General features: G+C 33.9%; 1 protein-coding gene across 2 annotated transcripts; it reads left to right on the top strand.

Moving 5' to 3' along the window:
• The first annotated feature begins 1,123 nt into the window (after window positions 1–1,123).
• On the top strand, window positions 1,124–23,253 carry LOC111045286 (phosphorylase b kinase gamma catalytic chain, skeletal muscle/heart isoform). Of its 2 annotated transcripts, none has more exons than XM_022330661.2 (11): window positions 1,124–1,315; window positions 11,183–11,337; window positions 12,751–12,871; window positions 14,200–14,363; window positions 16,551–16,641; window positions 17,232–17,261; window positions 17,965–18,071; window positions 19,651–19,748; window positions 20,536–20,619; window positions 21,147–21,317; window positions 21,752–23,253. In XM_022330661.2, exons 1-11 carry the CDS (start codon window positions 1,224–1,226, stop codon window positions 21,884–21,886), a joined length of 1,248 nt encoding a protein of 415 aa, XP_022186353.1. In that variant the 5' UTR covers window positions 1,124–1,223; the 3' UTR covers window positions 21,887–23,253. The 2 variants fall into 2 exon arrangements, with proteins under 2 accessions (XP_022186353.1, XP_022186360.1); XM_022330668.2 differs by having other exon boundaries at window positions 1,125–1,311.
• Window positions 23,254–23,467: the final 214 nt, after the last annotated feature.

The following is a 23,467-nucleotide window of genomic DNA, read 5'->3' as shown; positions in this document are numbered from 1 at the left end:
GTGAAAGGATTCTCCTTCTACAGAAGAAAGTTCTTCGTGTCATCACATCATCGCATTACCTGGAGCACTGCCGGCCAATCTTCAAACGCCTGAAAATACTGACAGTGTACAGTCAGTACATGTATAGCTCCCTACGGCTCCTAAGGAGTAAGGTTCATGCCTACCAGGAGAGGGGCCAGCTGCACCACCACAATACCAAGAGACGGGGCAACATTGACCTGCCCCACTCCAGACTATCAAAAGCACACGAATGCTACCCCTTATGGATGCTAAAAATTTTCAACAGACTGCCAATTTGTGTTCGTGAGCTGGAGTATGGGAAGTTTTGTAGGCTGGTTCGAGAAAAACTCATCAACTACCCTCTCTACTCATTGAGAGATGCTGAGACCAGTGGACTTGTAGACCAGTTTGAGATTGTTTAATGAGTTACTATGGCAGTCCATCTACAGAGCCACACGAAACAACCTATCTGCGGCCATCTCTCATTATTTGTGTTTTGATTGTTTTATATTTTGACGAAGTCTGTCTGGCGACTGCCGGTCATGGACTGAATATACCGAATTACTGAATGTCCTATTCGGCCTTACCTTCAGTTTTTGGTCAGGTTTGTGGTATTCAGCTGATATTTGTTCTCCTTTTTAAAATTAGTTTGATTAATTGAAGAAAGCGATTAATAAAAATATTTCCAATTATTCATACTCTCAATGTATACGTTTCGAACTATTGATTAATTTCAAATATATGTCACATTTATAATTTGTGTGTTATGAGAGAAATAATGAGGTCTCCCTGGAGCTCTCACATGTTGTACCTTTTCGATGAACAAATAACTCGTCTACTCTCAATCCGAGCAATTAAAAATGTTTGCTATAGTTAAGACAGCTTACGCTGAGATGTCAGTTCTAGTTAGGAGTATTTGATTATACTAAGTATCAAGTATTAAGTATTCGATTGAGTCTTCTATTAATCTGCGAAGTTGTATATAGTATCAAAATTGAACATTCTCATATTATGTTCATGAAGTTCTGAAAAATTCATCTTTTCTTTTTTAAAATAATAATTTATTATCGATAGAGTTTTGGAGTATCGACAATCGACAGGAATCGACAATCGACATCACTCACTTTGACCTTATTCGATATCGATATAGAGACTGCGTGCCTAATCTCTGTTATGGTTTGAGCAGTTTTGTTATCAGAATCAAAACGTTTTGTGAAACTGATATGGCAAAAGATGAAGTGGAAGATCTTCTACCTGATAAAGATGCCGCAAAAGAATTTTATGCAAAATATGAACCCAAGGAGATTCTTGGTAGGTAAGTCAAGAAACTTAACCTCAAACACAAGTATCCATACTGTAGTAATATTCTTCTGCACTTATCCTTTGATTCTCATTTACAATTTACATTACTTTATAATTTATTCATTACATTTTATATTTGAGCAATATTGTTTTGTGATATGTTGACTTTTCATATTATCCAAGTCAACTATTAATACAGTAAGATTGATCTCGAATACGATATCTGTTAGATATCGTGTATGATGTATGATAAGATGTTAGCCTATTAAGGATTAGTAGGTACAGTAACGATTATATCTCATTAATTAAATTGACGGGCAAATTAAATCAACAAACGAAATTGCTAAAATGATATCTCAGGGTGATGTAAGTCTACACATTTTTTTGTGCAGCAAAATAGGGCGCTAAAGGTAGCGCAAAATAATTATTTTCCATAATTCCACCAAATTTTACTCAAGATTCTGGACAGCCTTGACAAACAAAGAAGAATGATCTATAGTATGAGAATTAGCTATCCGCTTCCTTTTCATACTTATTTGATACTTGTTTTCATCTCACTGGAAACGCGGTTGCGTCGTGGTTGTCATTCTGTAGGAATTTCTCCACAGAGAAGAATGGCCTGGTTATCAGGTAGCTCTTCAGGGCTTTCTTGAATATGTCCTGTCCCTCTAAGGTATAAATCACACTACTTCGACTCAAATCGTACGACTCCAGTCTCTCGACCTGACCACTTTCTTGCTCATTCTCACTACTTTAGTTCCATGCTACTCCATTTCTAACCTCACATTATTAAAAATATGAGATCCAATTCGTCACTCCTGCGCATGTAACAAATTTTATAATTAATATGAATATATTGTCTTATCTAAAATTATAAAACATCACTTTCATAAAACGTAACCCCACTCATTAAAAATGCACGGTACTATGCAACTCAAGTCGAGGCTCGACCAACATGTCGAGTCGACGCTTGACTCAGTCTCACAGTCGTGAGGTCGTGGAGACTAGAGTCGACTGGTCTGAGTGTCACCATTTGAAAGCACATGCTGCGTCGAGACTAGAGTCCCGTAGGCTCTAAGGGTACTTGCACACACATCGATTTTGGACGCCAATAGTGGCGCGTAGGCGAGAACGGGACCTGGCACACACACCGACCGCTGATCGGCGCCGGTGAAATGCCGACGAGCAGCCGGCCACTGCCCCTGTGTTCCACCGGTGCCGGCGATACAGTGGCGCCCGTGAGTAAATACAGGCTTGCAAACACACCGATTTTTCTCCGACCGTCCTTGCCAGTTCTCGCTACACCATCAGCCATTCCAGTCGACTGCTCTGCTCTTTTGATAACGCGAGGTAATTATTTAAATGGGTGACATAGATAATGATATCCTTATATCGTTAGTGGAAGCAAGACCAGTGTTGTGGAATAAGACTTTGGAAACATATTTAAAGACCGGAATCTCACCAGGGATTCATGGAGAGAAGTTTGCTCCACTCTCAAAAATGATTTTGAGGATCTAGAGGATGCAGAAAAAACGCATTTGGTAAGTAGTTTCCTTTATTTTACATTTTATTCGTCCTAATCACTTTTTACCATTCTTATGGCTAGAATATTAAACAACAACCTGAAACAGGGTATCTTCCCAGACGGTTTTAAAATAGCTAGAGTCTTTCCACTTTACAATAATGTAAATTAATCTCAAAAAATAACTATAGACCCATTCCCCTTTCAAGCATCTTTTCAAAACATAGAAGCCATAATTCATTCTAATTACCAATAATTTATTATCAAATAAAGATCCCGTAATCTGCACTTAGTGTGAATATACCCTTACTAGAATATTGCCTTAGTCATGTATATAGTGAGCCAAAGCCAACATCATCAAATCTTGTTATTAAAAAGTTGTAGTACATTTGATCTTTTTTTTTTTATTCTCTGAATAAGGTTATATAATATGCACTAAACTACACTAGAGTAGTAGTATAGTAGGTGTACTAAATCGGCCGGTAAAAAAATGGCCGTCCAAAAATCGGTGTGTGTGCAAGTAGCCTAAGGCTCAACTCACACTTACGCGACTACGGTCGAGAAGAGACTCGACTCTAGTCGAGAGCATGTGTTTTCAAATGGTGACTGTCGCGGAGACCAGAATCGACTGAGTGTAACCATTTGGAAACACATGCTCTCGACTAGAGTCGAGTCTCTTCTCGACCGGAGTCGCGTAAGTGTGAGTTGAGTCTTAGTGTCGAATGCATGGTTGCTGGAACTTTGTTTAATTTTTTTTCTAAATAATTTTGGCATATTCCTGGCTAAAGTCAACTGCGCTCAATGGAACATTCTTTTCCGTCATATAGTAGTATAGTAGGTGTACTAAATCGGCCGGTAAAAAAATGGCCGTCCAAAAATCGGTGTGTGTGCAAGTAGCCTAAGGCTCAACTCACACTTACGCGACTACGGTCGAGAAGAGACTCGACTCTAGTCGAGAGCATGTGTTTTCAAATGGTGACTGTCGCGGAGACCAGAATCGACTGAGTGTAACCATTTGGAAACACATGCTCTCGACTAGAGTCGAGTCTCTTCTCGACCGGAGTCGCGTAAGTGTGAGTTGAGTCTTAGTGTCGAATGCATGGTTGCTGGAACTTTGTTTAATTTTTTTTTCTAAATAATTTTGGAATATTCCTGGCTAAAGTCAACTGCGCTCAATGGTACATTCTTTTCCGTCATTCCTCTCGGGTGTTAAATTTTGTCATTTTTGTGAACATTTTAGGTTTCCTCTTCACCATCATGGCTGATTGAAGGATAAACATTGCTGTCATAGTCAAAATATTTGGTTGTAGAAACAGCGGTCTACAGTGTGCTATGTATACAGGGTTCAGCCCTGAAATAAAGGTCTAGGTGTCTACAGGGTGCTTTACAAATTGATCGTACTATACGATTCTGCAGTAGGAAAATCCTGTTAGCCAATGCGCTTCCACCCCACTTTGTTATGCTGTAGCTCATAATGCTGCTGAAACATCCATTGTAGACCTTCATCAAAACGTTCCTGTCTACAATAGACAAAAGCCTGTGAATCATCACTTATAACAAATTGAATGATTTTTCTTTTAATTTTAGACTATTATTGTTTAAGTTACCGTAGTTCTTATTTTTACAAATAGCCTATCTTATTTATAAATGAATATTAATTATTTTGAATCGAAATTGGATAAATATAATGTTGACAATATTTAGTTGATTGTATCTCTGTCAATCCCGGGATTGACATTCCTAGGTACAACTATTGGGTTGCAATAGTTGTACCTAACAATAATTGTTCTGAGGTATATTTGAATATGGTCAATCAACTTTTGAGTTATTTGAACCAGCTCTCCTTAGTAGTGATAGTTTATTATGAAAACACTGGCACTATTTCAATAAAAAATAGATCTCTCTCTCTTAAATCTCTCAGACATATTGCTCCTCACTCAATTCCTCCTTTTATAATTCTAGACCATGTGCAAGATTAGATGCTATTCCATTCACTGGCACACTTACTTCTTTTATAATTTATTACCAACTTACTAGAAATAATAGTCAAAATATATATATTTTTATGAACCCTCCCACACACCAACTTTTTTATCAATAATTTTTAACCGACGGCTCAGAACCCTCGTGAAGTTGTAGTACCACTCTCACCTCTCATCAGAATCCTTCTCAATATCCACAAACAAGCCTAGAGTCTATCTACAATTTTAAACGGAAAACGTCTATATTCGTTCAAATACTACAAAATATAGTGAGTGAGCTGAAAACATAAACAAGAAACAGGAAATAGCAGGTGAAATCTACATCTTTTAAGCATCTTTAACATCTTTTTACTTTTAGCATGCAGAATCGTTCGTAAACTTAATTTCGGAAAACCCTAAAATGTAACTGAATTCAAATTTATCCGAATTATTACTGAAAATTAATTTGCTTTAAAAGACGAATCCTATTGCGAAATATATAAACGTTTCAAAATGAAACCAAAACAGCTAACAAGAAATACGACTGGCCAAACAACATGGCTCGTCATGTGGAAGATGTAAAAACTCTGTGCAAAATACAGATGAGGATTATTGTGTAAAGGGTTTTGCAATAATTGGCATCATATTTGATGTATAAATGTTTCTAACATTGAATATAAAATTCAGCCACTCGGCGGAGATCTCATGGCATTGTGCTGACGAATGTAAGATTAGAGTAGCCAACTTGAGCAAAAAATTGTTCAGAACCTAAATAAAACCAAAAATAATCAAGATAAAACTATTGAAAATGAGACTTTCACAGAAATTTCAGATGTAATAGGCAAAATAAGTCTTGCAACTCTAACCAACACCAACAGGTCGTGTGAAAAGATTGGAACTGTCTAGTACAAACTCGATCCAAACTGCATGTTACAATGTTCTAAATTCAAATTTAAAAAATGGGAAACTTTCTCCTTCAAACTTGACTGAACAACATAATATGTTTTTTCTACAACTGCGCGTAAAAAAATAATTTACATACTCAATTCTCCTCGTAAAACAGCTTATTTCTGAGGAGAATCTAATTTTTCACTCGCTAAACATCCGCGCATGCACAGTAGATTTTCTTTACGCTCGCTTATCATTCGCGCATGCGCAGAAGAGTTTCTTTACGCTCGCTGATCAGCTGATGGTAAGCAGCTCGCCAAAAAGTCAGATCTTAACCTAAAAAGTCGGTAATTGTAACTCCGCCGATATAAGTAATTTTACAGGTTTGGGCAGTTGTAGAAAACATTTTGTATGTAATTCGCGCGTAATGCTTCTTTATCGATCTTGCAAAATTATCACTGTTTTGCGCGAGCGACAAAGTCGCGCATTACGCTCTTAATACATAAATATAGTTATTTCAATCTGACATCTCTTCTTTAATATTTATAAATAAGAATAAAGATGGCAATTCAGAAAAACACTTTACTCACTTGGGCTACTTTTTAACAATATAAAAATCTTGAAGTACCCTTTATTTTTTTAAAACTTTAAAATAAAGTTTTACTTGAACTTGCTTATTTATCTTCGACATTTCAACTTGAAAATGATCTAAGTTAGGGTCGAAACTAGTTGTTGAACTATTTTAAAGTTTTTAAAAAATAAAGGGTACTTCAAGATTTTCCTATTGCTTTTATTAATGACGATTCAGTTATTGAAATAGAAGGTAAACTTTTAAGACCGGACAGTCCTCCAAGTGAACTAAAGAGACCCCCTGTCGTGTTTCAAACTGTGATAATACCTGTAATAATTTTTGTGGAATTTCTGTTACAACTAGTACTGACTTTTTAGAAATTGAAAAATAGTTTACAAAATATTAATATGTCTCTTGAAATTTTAAACATTGACGAAGCTTGTGTCAACTCAGATTCAAAAGAAAAATTTGCTTTTCGTTCTTTGTAACGGACTAGATACTGGAAGCATTACATTATAATTGATGACTACATTGTAAAGGAAGATGAGTGGAAAAAAGTCACTAACAAGAAAACATAGCAAATAGAAGAGTTGTGCCAAAAGTGTTGGCACTAAATAGTAAGAAATTGACAAATCTCATCCAAAACTTGTGAAATCCAAGCAGCCTCATTCATCTAGGATAAACCAAGCCTACTTGTTGGCTCGGATGACTCTCAACGGGCTGATGGTCAGGAATATAGCCTGACTGGTGATAAGATGGCCTGGTATCACCTCGGTAAAATGAAGAATGGCACAACTGAGAACAGTTTGAATTGGAGAGAGTGAATAACTATTATTAAATGAAAATCCAAATTAAATGCTGCAAATCACCCGAAGTTTAATAATACAGTAGTTATTAATTGATTAGCATTTTAATAAATGCAATATATCAGTAATTTACATTTGGAGAAAGTGTTTATGGAGGAAGTTTAACAAACATTTGGTCAATGGCGTTTGACCAAATGCACTGAATAATTTCAATTAGTGAGAGTGGAACAAGTTCGAAGTTATTAATGCATGAACTAAATAATTTTTCATGTGTTTAAGGTTGGCGAAACTAGATCTAAATCCAATCATAGTTTTTAATAAAATGTATTGGCAATCTTGTGTGCTATAATCGGGTACTGCTACTCATAGATCAATTCCTCGAATACTCCTCTGCTACCGCTCTTGAATTCCATCAGAGATTAAATCGTAAAAAACCATTTGTAAATATTTCACTGCTTTTATGTAGCTCCAAATTCCAACTGAGCCCGTTATCACTTATTCAGCGGGTCACTAAGTGAGTACTGTATCAATTTTTTTAGATACTAAGCTGTCATGTAACACAAAAATTCTCAGAATCCCCTATCTCATAGTATTCGCCAGTAAATTATGTTAATCTGTACTATTATCATTGCCAGCTGAGGCATGGAAATAGTAAAGAATATTAGGAAAAATTGAATTGTGATGGTACCTGTTTTTAATATGCTAACACATTTTCTCGAGGTGAAAATTGTTTGCCCTTGATTAAGATCAATTCATGTAATATGATCATGAGGATAACTTGAATAACATTTTATTTATTTTGTACAGTTTTTTGTACTTATCGGGAAGAATGTGCAACAATATTATTCTGTTATCACTGTCAAATACAAATTGTTTTTTTCAATTTCAATTTAATTTATTAAAAACATACAAAACAAGACAAAACAGAATTACAAAGATTTACGAAACAAATAAAACACAATAAAATGTTACAAATATAAAAAAACCATGGGCTTAGTGTTTGGGTGTGTTGGAGAAGAGAAAAAAAAGAGAGGAAGATACCTAGCCAACTATGGTTTCCCATGTAATAGGCAGGCAAAGAAGAGAAGAGAAGTAATGAGGAAAAAAGGAAGGGAGAAATGGGGGGAAGGAAGAAAACAGAGGAATAGGTACTCAAAATAAAGGTAAGCGAGTCCACTGAAAAATGAAAAAACTAATGAAAAAAAAATGCTGGAGCAGAAATCTCGAGTCATATATCTAAATGGAAGAAGAAATTACTGTATGTCCAGTTTTTTATATCCAGTTTAATTTTTCCGCTGATCTTATTGTCCATGAGAAAGTGATTTGGAATGAGGTTTATTATTTTAGTACCTATGTAAATTAATTGCCTCCTTATACATTCAATATTAGTGTTATAGGTTACATATTTGTTAGCAGTGGCCCTTAGTTTATAATAATTAAGAGTAGAGTTTATTGTGAGAGGAAAATCGGATCTATATTTTATTAAGTACTCAATTACGGTTTTTATGTATAATTGACGTATAGTCATGACCTCAAAATCACTAAAAACCATATCCGTTGGATAGAGCCTGGGTTTGCATAATATAGTTTTAATTATCAGTTTTTGTGCTACAAATAATTCAGCAATATGACAGTTGAAACAGCCTCCCCAAACAACCATGCCATACTGCAGAATTGACTTGACTAGAGCATGATACATCATTTTCAGGTGGTTCTTATTAAGAATTCTGTTAACTTGGTAAAATTTAAAAGATAAATATCTAATTTTTCTACATATGTATTTAATATGAACATCCCATTTAAGGTTTTCATCAATTATAATTCCCAAATACTTAGTATTATTGACTTTTTTAATGGTGGGACAATCACAATTACCCAAGTTTAAATTGCACTGAGAATGGAGTCTCAAATCTTGATTCTCGTTAGGCTGCCCTACTCTATTTGCAGAGAAAGTTATGTAATTAGTTTTTTCAATATTTAAACTTAAGGTATTCTTATCTAACCACTTCTTAATTAAAAGCATATTATTTTCAGCTATAGTATGAACTTCATTCCATGAATTACCGTGAAAAATAGCTGCAGTATCATCTGCAAAGGATATCACAGTTGAGTTTAGAAGTCTTAAATTCAAAAAGTCATTTACAGAGTATGAAAAGGATGGGAGAAAGTACAGTACCTTGAGGAAGACCATAAGAAGTTAAGTTAGTTACACTAGATTGATCATTTATGGTTAGGGACTGGGTTCTATTACTCAGATAGCTTTTGAACAATTTAAGCGAGACTCCTCTGAAACCATAGGACTCCAGTTTATTGAACAAGGTATTATGAGGTATTGTATCAGAAGCTTTGCGTATATCCAGGAAGACCGCAATAGTTTTCTTATTGGAGTTTATTTTATCAGATAAAGTATTGATGAATTTTATTAGAGCGTCAGATGTACTTTTACCATTTTGGAAACCGAATTGGTTCTTGTTGATTATTTTGTTAAGATTCAAGAAAGAAACAACTCTTGACTTTATTAGTTTCTCCATTACTTTAGCAAGGTTGCTGATAAGACTAATCGGTCTATAATTACAGGGATTAGTCGGGTCAGCTTGTTTGAATAGAGGTTTTATTTTGGCTGATTTGAGGTGCTCGGGAAAATATCCCTCCTCAAAGCATCTATTAAAAATGAAAGCGAGAGGTTGAGATATAAAATTGTCTATTTTCTTCAGCGTAATATTACCTAGACCATCAATACCAGGACTGCAGTTGTTCTTTAGATTTTTAATAGTTGCCTCAACTTCAACTGGGCACGTTGGTATCATAAAAAACGTGTTATCGATCTGTATTGCAGGAAATCGATCACCAGTATTATCAGGGATATTGGTAGTTTGAGCTTGTAATTTACCCACATTTGTGAAATAATTGTTGAGGGAGTGAGCGTCAAGTTCAGTACTCTTTTCCTTGATACTGGCCTCACCTATAACTTCGTTTATGCACTTCCACAACTTCATGCTGTTGTTATTACAATTTTCAATTTTCCCTTTATAGTAGACTTCCTTTGCATGATTTATGATCTTATTCAAACCATTACGATAAGCCTTATATTCATTCTTTAAGATATTGTTATTAGGATCTCTTCTGTGTCTAGAATGCATTTTGTCCCGCGTGATTATTGATCTTATGATGCCTTCAGATATCCAGGGCTTCAGGGGACGAAGTCTGTTAGGTATCACTTTTACCTTCTTGCATTGATTGATGAGACTGGTCAAACGATCGACAAATGTATCCATAATAGTGTCAATGCTTCCATTCACGGTATAGATTTCTCCCCAATCTTCATTCCTTATGCGTTCCAATAGTGCATGATAGTTGGTTCTAGTTAATGTGTTTATCAATACGTTTCTATTATCCTTATTGATAGGGACCTTCACCAAGTTCAGTACAACCGCGTAGTGGTCAGTTATGGTTGTCCTAAATATAACTCCTTTAATGGACATAGAATGGTTGCCTGAATTTTTATAAATAATGTGGTCAATGCAAGAATTTGTTGTGGTTGTTATCCTTAATTGTTATTCTTTGTTATCCTTAGACGTTGGATAACATGAATAGAAAATTAGCTTTTAGATTCTCATGTAAATAAATTATATTTTCAGAGAATCATCAAACTTGGGTGAAAAAGTTACTTTCATTTGGTACAAAAAATAAGTTTTGTTAAAACTTGTTATATAAACAAACTATGCTATCATAAATTGTTTTAATTTGAAACTTCTATCATAGAAATATATACACAAACATTATATCTCTTCGCTACTTAAAATGTATGAATGCAGGACTTCTTTATTTTATTTATAAAATAGAATTATAGTACCCTTTGAAATTGATAAAATAACAGAATAAGAATACAAATACTCTTCGCTACTATGTACACTTTCATTCGCAATAAAAATGTTACTGATAGAGGGATTCAGGGAATTTTAGTTCATTGCCACGACACAATTAACCGGTTCAAAATGCAGCTAAATTGTAGTGGTACAAAGCTATAATATATCCAATTTAAATATAGTATTATAATCAGTATAATATTGTTACACTCGTAGTTTAATTATGATGCTCGTATAATACTGAATTAATTATTTTCTGATTACAGAGGTGTCAGCTCGACCGTCAGAAGATGTATAGAAAAGGAAACAGGTGTGGAATTTGCGGCCAAAATAATTGACATAAGCTCTGACAGCGATAACAAACTCTCAACCATGGAAGAAGTGAGAATTTTGAGGATAGTTGCTGGACATTCTTATATAAGTGAGTTTTATTTTTTGGACGAATTTGAATTAATGGCAAAATGCCATCATATTTGAATTCAATATGCTTCATCTGCTGTGTGTAATTTTGAATAAGCGTTTTGTGAAACGCATTATTCATGCGAATTGTGTTAGTATTTAACAAGAGTCATTTGAGATAAATCTACTATGAATTTGCAGACTAACAAATCGTTCCAAAAGGTGGCTCAGAAGTTCTCTTTTTATTTTTCAAATTTTCTTTCAATATTAACAAATTCGATTTTGTCTTCTTTATTATCAAATTGTTAAATATAGTCCTCATATAGTCTGCAAGTAATAACTCAATCATACAGTCAAACAGAAAATACGCTTGGGTGTGGTTTTTCTGCGCTTATCCTATTCTATTCAGGGAGCGATTTCTGTTTGTATGTATGTTTGGAGGGATCTCGAAAACGGTTCTAACGATTTCGAAGAATTTTGGGATATAACAGGTTTGTGATAAAAAATTTCTTTGGAGCAGATCTCAACTCTGGAAAACTCGCTGAAGGTTCTTAAAAACGATCTATTTGTCCTTTAAGTAGCTGCTGATGGACAGTGAGTCTTTCATAGTATGTTGAAAACGAGACAGAGATTGTGGAAAAATATTTATAACAGCTGTTGAGTTACCAAATTGTGCGACGTTATTTGAAAAATTGAATGATTGAAGATACATCTGGAATTACATAGAAAGATTTACAAAAGATACATCTGGAAGAGTAGGTACAGAAAGAAACCACAATATTTGTTTGAAAGCAAAGCAAAATACTAAATTGGTCTTTCCAAACATACATACATACAAACATAAATAAACATACAAACATATAAACATACAAACATACATACATACATACATACATACAAACATAGTTCCTAGTTGGGTGATAGAAATGGAACTAATTTCTCCAGTTGCTGTTGTAATGGTTCATCACTGGCTCTTTGTTTGTGAGAAGCCATAAGAGATAATTTTGTCACATTTCAAAATCAGCTAGAAACTATATTGAGAAAAACATAATATTTCATCAGCTGCTTCCATTTCCTTTCAATTCATAATTCATGATGTCTCAACATGACACAAAATAAATCTTATATTATGATATCGGCAATTCACAATTAAATATCAAAGTTGTCAATTTAAATGAAAATTAAATTGAGTTGCATTTTAATAATACTAACATGTATATTATACATGTTATATATTCATTTAATTTTTATATGTTAATATACTTCCAAGTTTTCATCCATAATCCTTCGGTTTCGAGCGAAGCTTGGTACCCCCGATGCCCCGATATTAACTTACAAAACCAAAGACTTTGACCATGCAGAGGTTCTACAGTATAAAACTATCATTGCAACTTTATCAAATTTAAACTTAGTGTTTTATATTGTTTCTTTTCAGTTCAGTTACATGATGTTTTCGAATCAAGTACATTCATATTTCTTGTTTTTGAGATTTGTAAGAATGGTGAGCTTTTTGATTATTTGACATCGGTGGTAGCACTATCAGAGAAGAAAACAAGGTGAGATACATGAATTATTTATCAATCACACAATTCAAACTATGTATGATATTATTTCTAGGCTACGGTTGCATGAAGAGGCGTTTACATCAGTCAAGTTTCCTTGAATTCAAGTTTTCTTTACTGTACAATTAATGTATTTGGCAAACATGAAGTCAAGTTTACAAGAACAGAAACTTGAATCCACTATACTAATGTAGACCCTCGTTCAAGTTATATTAATTCAAGTAGATGTTAAACATGTTCTACTTATATATTCAACTTGAATCTTGAAGGTACAATCCAACTTACAAATGGGGAAATAAGATAAAATCAGTAGTCAGTCAATGTACAATGTATAAAACAACTAAATAAAAAAGTATGATTTGAAGAATCATGAATGATTTGAAAAATTTCAGATCAATTCGATTTTTTACTTCATAATTATATACTTTTGAGGTTATGAATACTTGAGTTCAAATAAACTTGATCAATGTAAATTTAGCTCAGGTTTTATCTATTTTTCTATGAATATCTCTCGATTTATAAATGACTGTCATTCAAATATCACATTGCTAGAATTGAACACTGGTTATCTGAATAATAACATGCTTACTAATTAAACCTTCCAAGAATAAACTGCTTCATGAATCATGTGAAGCTGTAGATTGTGTTTTTCTAGTATTCTCTGCTTAGTCAGTGGCTATAATACTTGATTTAGTGGAAAATAAATGCTAAAAAATATTCCAATTCAAGTAAAATATATCTTGCTCACTGCTTCAGCTTAGTGGAAAGATTCAAATCTTGAAACAACATGGCCGCCAAATCGATCGACTAATAGAAAAGAGGACTCTCTTGACTCTGCTTGTTATGAAGTCATTGTATTTTTATACTCAGAAATTAAATTGCATTACTCAGTAAAGTAAATTCCTATGGATTTTTATTAATGAGGAGTCTCTTGCAAGAAGATCCCACCCCACAGGAATTTATATTTTTGCCGTCAATTGGCCTCACGACCGTCTTACTTCAGCCGACAGGGACCGACGGTTGAACGTGCTCATCCGATTACACGGCATTGACCTGGATAATAAACGTTTGTTCGTATCTGGGTTTGAACCCGGTACCTCTAGGCTACTAGGCAAGCAATGTATCCACTGGACCACGGAATCACTGGATAACTCACTTCATTTCTATAATCATACTACTGTAGTGCCCATTCATGCGATAGACACTGTTTATTTCTAGAATTTTGAATTTCAATCGGTATCTGTAAGTTGAAGGTTGGATGATTATGGATGAAAGTTGTGAGAAGACAGCTCTTGATTGAAATGTTTGAATAATTTTCACAGGTATATTATGCGACAGTTATTAGAAGCCTTAGCCCACGTTCATAACCACAGTATTGTACACAGAGACTTGAAACCGGAGAATATTCTACTGGACGATGCCATGAATATTAAACTCACTGATTTTGGTTTTGCTAGAGTCCTACAGCCTGGGGAAAAACTGCATGGTATGTACCAATATGCTATTTCTTTAGATTCTTTCGCTATGCTTATGGATTGTAGGCTATTTCATATAGGTCGGTTTTATATGTGTATTTATTTTTGGCTGATGATGCTCACATAAGCTTGTGCGTGGGTGTTAATGATGAATGATTAAATAAATGGCTTCTTGAGTGCAGCAGAGGAACTTTGCGCACATATTTCACATTAAAATTTTCCTACAGTTACCATTGAATATGAAAAGTGGGTAATTATGGATAAAATGATGGCTGAAATCCATCAAATGTTTGTGTGTGCGATGCTGTTATTAATAACAATCTTAATTCATTTAAAAATTAATAATCCAATTGAAGTTGAAAATTCTCAGCTTAAAACCATTGGAAGAATGGTTTAGTCTCTAAACCATTAGAAGGTGATTTTTCAATCAATTTTAACTCAAATTATATTTAGCGTAGTCGGCACTTCAAGTGGTCACCGACCCAACAGGGGTAACAGGGACCATGTTATCTGTGCGATTAGGTACCAGCGACCACGGAATCAATTACTTCACCGAAATCAAAATTGTTTTGATCAGTATTTCGTATGAATGCAGTTAGATTGTAATATATCTTGTTTGCTCTATTTTTTCAAATTTTGTTGGAATTGTATTTGAATTTTCAGTTGCCTCAGATTCAAATTCATTTGTTTTGCCATAAAATAATACAGATTAATAAAATGAATATAAGGTATTATTAAAGTATTCAAGCCTTATTCAAGTATTCATTAAAATTCTGAGTAGATTTTGGCCAACTTCTCAAGTTCCTAAGGTCATCCTGGGCCAGCTAGTCTCAGTCAGCGTATGGGGAGGGCCGCAGTAGGGGACACTGTTCTCGGTGTGGTGTTTGACGGCCGTTCTAGCACGTGCCGGTGATTGGAATAGCCGGGTGAGCGGCCGCTTGGGGATTGCTGGCTTCCTCATGGTGTTCCGGATACTTCCGGCTTCGGATGGTGGAGTTCGGTGACACCACGGTTTTCTTATTTCAGGTTGGAGACTCCCTTTTTAGGATGAGAAAGGCCGTGCTCCCGCACTGCCTGAAGGGAAGGGAGTAGCTAGGAGTGGCAGAATAGTAGCAAGAGTAGGCGCCGTGTCATTGTAGCGTATTCATGGCGACAGGCTGAATCTTGACAGAAATGGTCAGTAGGTGTCTCCAGACCCAAATCTAACCTTTGCGGCTGTCCGGTTTGCCTACGGTGTCTATTGCAGGCTTCTACAGGCCTCTATAGGTCTAACAGGGCTACGGTGATTAAACTGGGTGTCGGAGTCGCTCCGGCGTTGTTACTTTTGCGTCGCTGGTGTCGTGCCAATTTTCCGGTGCTTCTCCGGATCAAGCGATGACCGGTGTGTCCTCGATCACACCCCTATAGGCTCTAGAACGGCCTCCTTGCGACTAAGTGCTTACCCGTCATCCACCATCGTTCCGGCATCGTCGGTCGCGTGCCTTTCTCGCGGTCTAGTACCTTTCCGGTACTTTTCTGAGCCAAGCTGTGTCTGGCGTGGCCTCCAATTGACCTCTCTAGGTTTCCACCTAGACAGGTCACCTGGTTTCCAAGTGCTTTCCCGTCGCCCGGAATCGCTCCGGTCTCATGGCGCTGGTGTCGCGCGGTACTTCCGGTACCTTTCCGGGTGGAGAGGTGACTGTTGCGTGTTGTGTAGCGAAATGCCACACACACTGACAGGACGGTACAGGTCCTCGGATGCAGGGAATTGTCTTCAACTCCCGCTCATTTATATTTTCGACCTCTCGTCGAAAAGTGTTCCCTGACGTGAATAGTATCGGTGGGTTGGAAACTCCTCCCACTAGTTAGGACTTCACTTCGTGACAAAATGTGTACAAATTTTGTAGTGGACTTGAGAGAAAGCACAACAGGCTGATGGCCAAAACTGTCACATTTCCAATTTATACTATACACTTCAAATCCAATGTAGGCTATGTCACTTTCACTTTTCAAAAGAACAACTTACACTTGAAAGAACAAGCAAATTTCCAATTAAATAGTTATTATAAATGTCCTCAATTAACAAACTGAATAAAATGTGTTTTTGTCACTAGAAATATTAGCTGAAACCTGTTTCTATTCTTTATCAAATTATAAAAATTATCTCATATTTGATAATTTTCTAATGATTTTCATGGATATTTTTTAAATTCCAACAGAACTTTGCGGAACTCCCGGCTATCTGGCTCCAGAGGTTCTAAAAGCCAGTATGTATGATAATACTCCAGGCTATTCTCGCGAAGTTGATATGTAAGTTTTTCAAATTTACTATTACTTTATGTCTAAATTCACACCAAGCTATTCTCGAATATTGCAATCAACTTAGTTAATGATGTGGGAGAATATCTCTGGAAATGATATCTCTAAAATAATGAAATTTTTATCTTCAGAGTAAAAATAGACTGAAAAAATGTATTCGAACCTAGTGCAGCTATAACTGATGCATGCTCAACATTTTCAATTGTGAGACAAGGATTTATAATTGGCTGGAATTTAAAATTATAATGAAAGCCAGAGAAGTTGTTCTTGATCATTGAGTTATAGTTCACTGCTTTGTAATCCTCTTTCCACTTGTGTACCGTTGAATACATTGCAATATGCATATGAATAGTGTTAAAGTTTATGGCTAATATATTTGAATACAACATTAATCAGTTGAAAAACAAGAAGAGTATTTCCATGGAAAAGCCTAAGCATTCAATGATTAAGTTCAAATTTCAATGTATTCACTGATAGTTAATGCATGTATATTTCTAGGACTAATTTTTCAAAAATATTTTACCTACATTAAAATAGAAACAAAATTGTAATACATCGGATTTATGATTGTGTTTTTTCAGGTGGGCGTGTGGTGTCATTATGTATACTTTGTAAGTAAGTTAAAAACTGTTTTTAAATTACTTTCTCTTGAGAGTTTTTATTTTCTATTCAACTGAATTAATAAATATTGGCTGGCTGAAGTTGGATGTTAGAGTTCTCAGGCCGTTCCTGATTAATTTTAGGGTCTCTGATGCCACATATCGTTACTAGGTTTTTGGTAGCCGAATCTTCGGTTTCCTAAACATTTTTTAGGGGACTTTGTGATGCAGCTACAGCAACTCCTATTCAACTAATTTACGACATGTGAATAATGAACTGTATTTTCATATAAAAACTAATTTGCAACTAGCTAAAACAACTAGTATACAATTTCTTATAACGTAAAACGTATTTATCTCATTAGTAGTTCATTTTGCTATTGCAATCCTCACTCAAAAAATTGGGTTCCAGCTTTCTTAATTTACAACAATTATTGTGAAAACTATAGATGTTTTAGCGTTTCCAATTGATCGTTGAATAAAGAATTAGTTACCTTGCTTATTTATTTATTATTGGGAGGTATCTATTCTATTCTATTCTACTCTACTTAATTCTATCCTACTCTATTCTGATGTATGTAAATGTTATATCATTACATAATAGTGGTGATTACTTGAATTCTCAATAAATTTCTTACGTCAACTCTGTAAATGAATTTTTTTTTCATAATTTTCTATACACATAATTTTAATTGTTCCGTTTTACTTTGTTTAGGCTTGTTGGTTGCCCTCCCTTCTGGCATCGCAAACAAATGGTGATGTTGAGAAACATCATGGAAGGAAAATACTCATTCACTTCCCCAGAATGGGCAGATATATCAGGTAGGCTTATTAATTTGATTTCAATTATTCTTAAAACTCTCAAAATCAAGTATCACGTGATTATAAATGAATAAAAACTGTGAAAGCTAATGAATATTTATTTAATTTCTCATGAAATTGAGAAAAGTTTAATTTCGATTCTAAACGTTTTTAAAATTCAATATTTTTGGAAATGTTGATGAGGTTAACATTGGCCATGCTCAGCCAGTTCACTAACAATTTCATATTATGAGATATGAGTATTCAGTTTTGAAAATTTATTTTCATTTCCTTTCATCTCAATTTTATTCACCGTTCAAATTATTTTTATATTTGGAAATGTAATTTTACATTATTTTTATTCCTGTTATGATAGTAATTTTCCTTTTCATGGAATCTTCTTTTAATGAGTTGCGTTCTACTTCGATTTAGTTTTCATTCGATGACTGAAATCATTCGTTTATCTAATTTTATTTATTTTGTTCACTCACTTGAAAATTACATTAAATATCGGAATATGATGTGAGAAATAAATTAAAGTTGAAAAAAGGTACTTGGATTTTTATTCAATTTTCATGTAACTTTGAGTAGCCCTTACCAAGAAAGTGAAGACAGATATAATGTATGCTTCTTGTTATTGGCCTTGAACGTGTTATTGATTTCTTGAATAGCTGCTGTGTTCTTTTTTACAACAGTAATGATAGAAAATAGGCGTATTTTTGAAATTAAACAGTTCTTTAATTATGCTGTAATGTAGCTACATTACATTACTACTGTCTACTACTGTCATGTAGCCACATGCAGTAATGACATGACCTGCTGCTGTTAGGAAGCCACAGACGCATTTACAGAACCATACGATCGAGAGAGAAGTTTACGTTAGTGTGATTTTTAAATGTCTCCAACTATTGAGAATCCCGCCGGCTGCCAGGTTCTATGTGATCAAGGCTTCAAATAAGTTGACATTCACTGCTATATCAGTGAAGTATATGGAACATTATCAGTGAAGTTAAGGTAGCCGCACAAACGTTTTTATTCAACGATAATGCCATCCACTCACAGCAAATCGGTCACAAGACATCATCACCTCTCATGACTGCGAACAATTGGACCAACCTCCAGTCTTGATCTAGCACCGAGTGACCACCATTTGTTTATGCACTTGCAGAAGCATCTGGCTGGGCAGCGTCACTCCGATTATGACCAAATGAAAATGATTGTGAAGCATTTGTTGTCTGATCATGCGACAAGTTTCTTTGACGATGGCATCATGCAAAAGCTGGACCCAGGATACAATAAATGTCTCAATATTGATGGGAATTATGTAGAAAAGTAGAGTAAAATATGGCTTCTCCAGTGATTGAATTATATAACAGATTAATTCGTTGTTTTATTTTTCATCAAGATGGTACTTACGCCTCGTATTTTCACATGTTGACAACAGGTTAAATGATTAATTCAATAGCACTTGTATGTGATGAATATTTTATTATTAGTTTATATTCGTAGATTACCTACTTGGACAATATGGAGAGAAAGTAATTTTTATTTGAATTTATTCGTTTTATGTTTTGTTCACATTTCGTTTTTTCTATTTAAGAGGAACCAAAGGACCTGATAAGGAAATTACTGGTGGTTGATCCTGCCCAGAGATTAACAGTCCATGACGCTTTGGAGCATCCGTTCTTTCAGTTGATGGTAGTTTTCATTTATTTTTATTTCACTGCATACATATGTTTCCATTAATTTGAATCTCTTTCGAATTGATACTCATCTGCTCATAAAATTTCATCTGAACTAAATTTATAAAACTGAACAAAACATTCATACCTACATAATTGTGGCATCCCACAATTTTCATCTCCCATGTAGGCCTACTATGAATTACAGAATGTTTCAAGTTGTACTAGTGCTATTAACAATTCATTGCGACTGTTCCATCGTTTGACTTCTCATTTGAAATAAAGTTTTTGCAAACCTTCAATAATGATAATTCCAAGGCACTTGCATGATGAAATAGAAGTCAGTATTCTGACTCTATTTCTTCCATATTATAATAACATGACTACTAGTATTATAAGTTTGTATTTTTATCATGAAACAGGGCCCTGATAATATAATATACTATGATGGTTTCTCTTCAATCATAGTAATGTAATACATTTGTATTATGTTTTTAGTATTCTGATATTCATATAAATTGAAAGCGTGTAGAGGATAGGAAGACATACCTGTCTAGTACGAGATGTAATTGTAAACTATTGTCAAGTCCTTCCTTGTGATTAATTCCAGTTTGTTTTCATTAATGTTAGCATTCTTGGAAGTTCAATATTTATGTTTGATGTTAATAACGGGCAATTTGAATCCACCTGCCAGATTTTCAACATATGCAAGAAAATAAATTCACTATAACTTTTATATTTTTTTTCAATTTATTTATTTTTCCTGAATTTCTTGGTTGACAACATGTTTTTTTTTCTTTTAGATGTGGGATCAAGACATTGCTCCGCTCAAGAAAAGTCTCAGCTCTTCATCAAGAAGACTCAGTAGAATTTCACAAATAGTATTGGTGAGTTACATTGTTGTATGTATTACACTTTAGTATTTAATCTGTGGTTTGTTATACTTTCAATTCATATAATAATTCTTTATTCGAGTTTTCAAGAACATAGAATATTTCTTACAAATGTGTAATATGTAAATTAGTTTTTTTCAACAAGATATTTATTAATTTATTCAAATTTTCATTATACACAAATCCATTTTTTTTTCAATTTAGAATATTTATTTTATTAATCTGTATTATTTTATGGTAAATAAATGAATTTGAATTTTAAATATTTGATCAGAAAAGGACCAACAGGCCTAGCCAAAAACTGTTCCCTCTCTGAATTTTGATAGAAGTATGTCTTAAACGTACACTTTGAATCAAATTTTGAGTCCAGAAATATACAAACCAAAATTTAGAATTTAATTGGATTAAAAAACAAAAATAATTAAAATATTGCACCAAAATATAATTCAAAACATTGAATTATTTATAAATTTAGAAACCAAATATATTCATTTCACTTTATAATTTTTGTTATGTTACAGGAGATCAAATCATCATCAACTTTCGATGCCAAAAAGAAATTCAAATTTGCAATAATGTGTGTACTGGCTGTGGTTAGATTGAATCGTATTCATCTGACACCTTTAACTCATCAGCCTCTGGTTATATCTCGTGGCAAAATCGATCCCTACCGAATACGTACTCTACGAAAGGTAAATTGGTTCGCATATCTCTACTACAGGGTGCTCTCGAACTCCCTACCAACACTCTAGGCCATTGCTCCTTGATACCAAACATCTAAATATATCATTTCAAAACTGTCCGAAAGTCCTTAGTTACTCACATACCTGTCACTTTGTTTTTTCCCAAATAATGGCTGAACATACAAAAGTGGAACCTTGCACAATCATTCATGACAACTAGGTAAAGCTACAAAACAATTATTACAATTTCTCAAATTCAGAAAACAAAATGGCAGTCGTTTAAAATTTTATTCCCTAAATAACCAAAAACCCCTTGATTTTACAAAAAAACTTACAAGTAAAACTTTTTTAGTAAATTTAATCACATGCTGATCAATATCAATATCACCAATACAAGTCTGTTTATAATCAGACTGAATTTCAAAAAATGTTTCTTTTTATAGGTAGTGGATGGCTGTGCATTCAGAGTCTATGGACATTGGGTGAAGAAAGGAGAAGGTCAAAATCGGGCAGCTCTTTTCGAAAATACACCAAAAACCGAACTCAAACATCTGTATATGATGAATTTGAGTCCTTAACTCAATTGGGTACGCTTTGGGATTACTATTGATCAAATCTGAACCGATTGTTGTATGTTACGTTCATATAATCAACCAAAGTTGAAATTATTCATTGGTGCCATTGTGATAGTATCTCGCTCAAATTTCAAGATACAAACGTTATGATTTTTATGGAATTATTGTTGTTTTACAGATCATCAAACATTTTCTTAAAAACACACTTTTTTGAATCTATGTTTGTTTAATCGATCAATATGATTGAATCTATATTTCATATCACTATTAAGTGTCTCGAAAGATGAAGCTACAGTTAAAAACGACTCTCAATCATTCTTGTTGAACGACAACGACGACTATAGTTGGCGATTTGATTTTTTAGCTGCAAATTTTCCCTCAAGGATTAAAATTGTTTGACATTTGGTGATTCTATAAAATTTAATTAATACAAATAAATCTAATCAAATTCCTAGACAATTCTGTTGCAGACTTGTCGATAACTTTGGTTTTTATTTTTTAAATGTATAGGCCTAGTATATCCGTAAAAATAATAATTCTGTGGATATTTTAAAATTTTGACATTAATCAGAATGTTGCTACGAAAGTTAGATTTTCTTGTTCATTTTGATTAACATTTTTCTCGTTTATGTAATCTATTTATTCATATTTCTTGTTCATTTTGATTAACATTTTTCTCGTTTATGTAATCTATTTATTCATATTTATCGCTTCTGCATATCATTTATTCGAAAGACAAGGGAACAAATAGTGTTTAAGAAATTATGGGCAAATGAAGTGCTAGTATTAAATGCCGATTAAGTTCTGAAAAAGTTTTGAATTGATTTCTCAAGTGAATTTCAAAAACTTATTAGAATTAAAATATTATTCTATTTCCTATTATCATGATACCGTTTGATCAAGTGCATACGAATTGTATTCATTACAATGCAAATGTCATGTTATCTACTTGACTTGAGTATATGAGTTTATAAACAATGCAAAATGTCAAAATCATTCTAATTGAGTACGGTACTGTTTCACAGTTTCTAGTCATTTCTGAGTATGACGTTTGTTAAGAAATAGCTCATCTCAAAATTATTGTGTGCAATATTGATTGACATTGAAATATAATATAGAGCATCTCTTTTGGTAATTCCATGACAAGAAAGCTTTATAATTATAACAATAATTATTTAGCTCTGTAAAATGGATGCTTCAGTGAAAGGATTATCCAACTAATTCGAATTTCATAATGCTTGATTTATGCAATATCTGCCAAAAAATTGTTCAGTCCTGAGATCAACTCTCTTAAACTAGCCTTCAAACTATCATAACATTAGTGAAAAGTAATTAAAATGTAGTATATAAAATCGAATTTTATAATTTAATTTTGTTTTTCTTTGTTATTCCCATTTATTAGTATAAGTACAGTTGGTGGATATGAATCAACGTTTCAATATAATGCATATTTTTCCACCTTCTGGGAGATTAAAAACAAAACTAACACCAGTCTTAAAAAGTAATGTTGAAGGAATTTCATATGATCCCAGGCCCCGGTCTAAGAATGGGTGTATAATTATCAGTAATTTTTCATGAGCTTTC

Source organism: Nilaparvata lugens, chromosome X (genome assembly GCF_014356525.2).
Source record: "Nilaparvata lugens isolate BPH chromosome X, ASM1435652v1, whole genome shotgun sequence".
NCBI classification, from domain to species: Eukaryota; Metazoa; Arthropoda; class Insecta; order Hemiptera; family Delphacidae; genus Nilaparvata; species Nilaparvata lugens.
This window is presented reverse-complemented; position numbering and strand designations above follow the sequence as displayed.

What these genes read in the sequence shown, in the direction of transcription:
- LOC111045286 (XM_022330661.2), top strand. Translation starts at nt 1,224, where the DNA reads ATGGCAAAAGATGAAGTGGAAGATCTTCTACCTGATAAAGATGCCGCA. An exon ending in CCCAAGGAGATTCTTGGTAG is followed by an intron (nt 1,316 to 11,182) that starts GTAAGTCAAGAA and finishes TTCTGATTACAG; the next exon opens with AGGTGTCAGCTCGACCGTCA. An exon ending in ATCCGTTCTTTCAGTTGATG is followed by an intron (nt 19,749 to 20,535) that starts GTAGTTTTCATT and finishes TTTTTCTTTTAG; the next exon opens with ATGTGGGATCAAGACATTGC.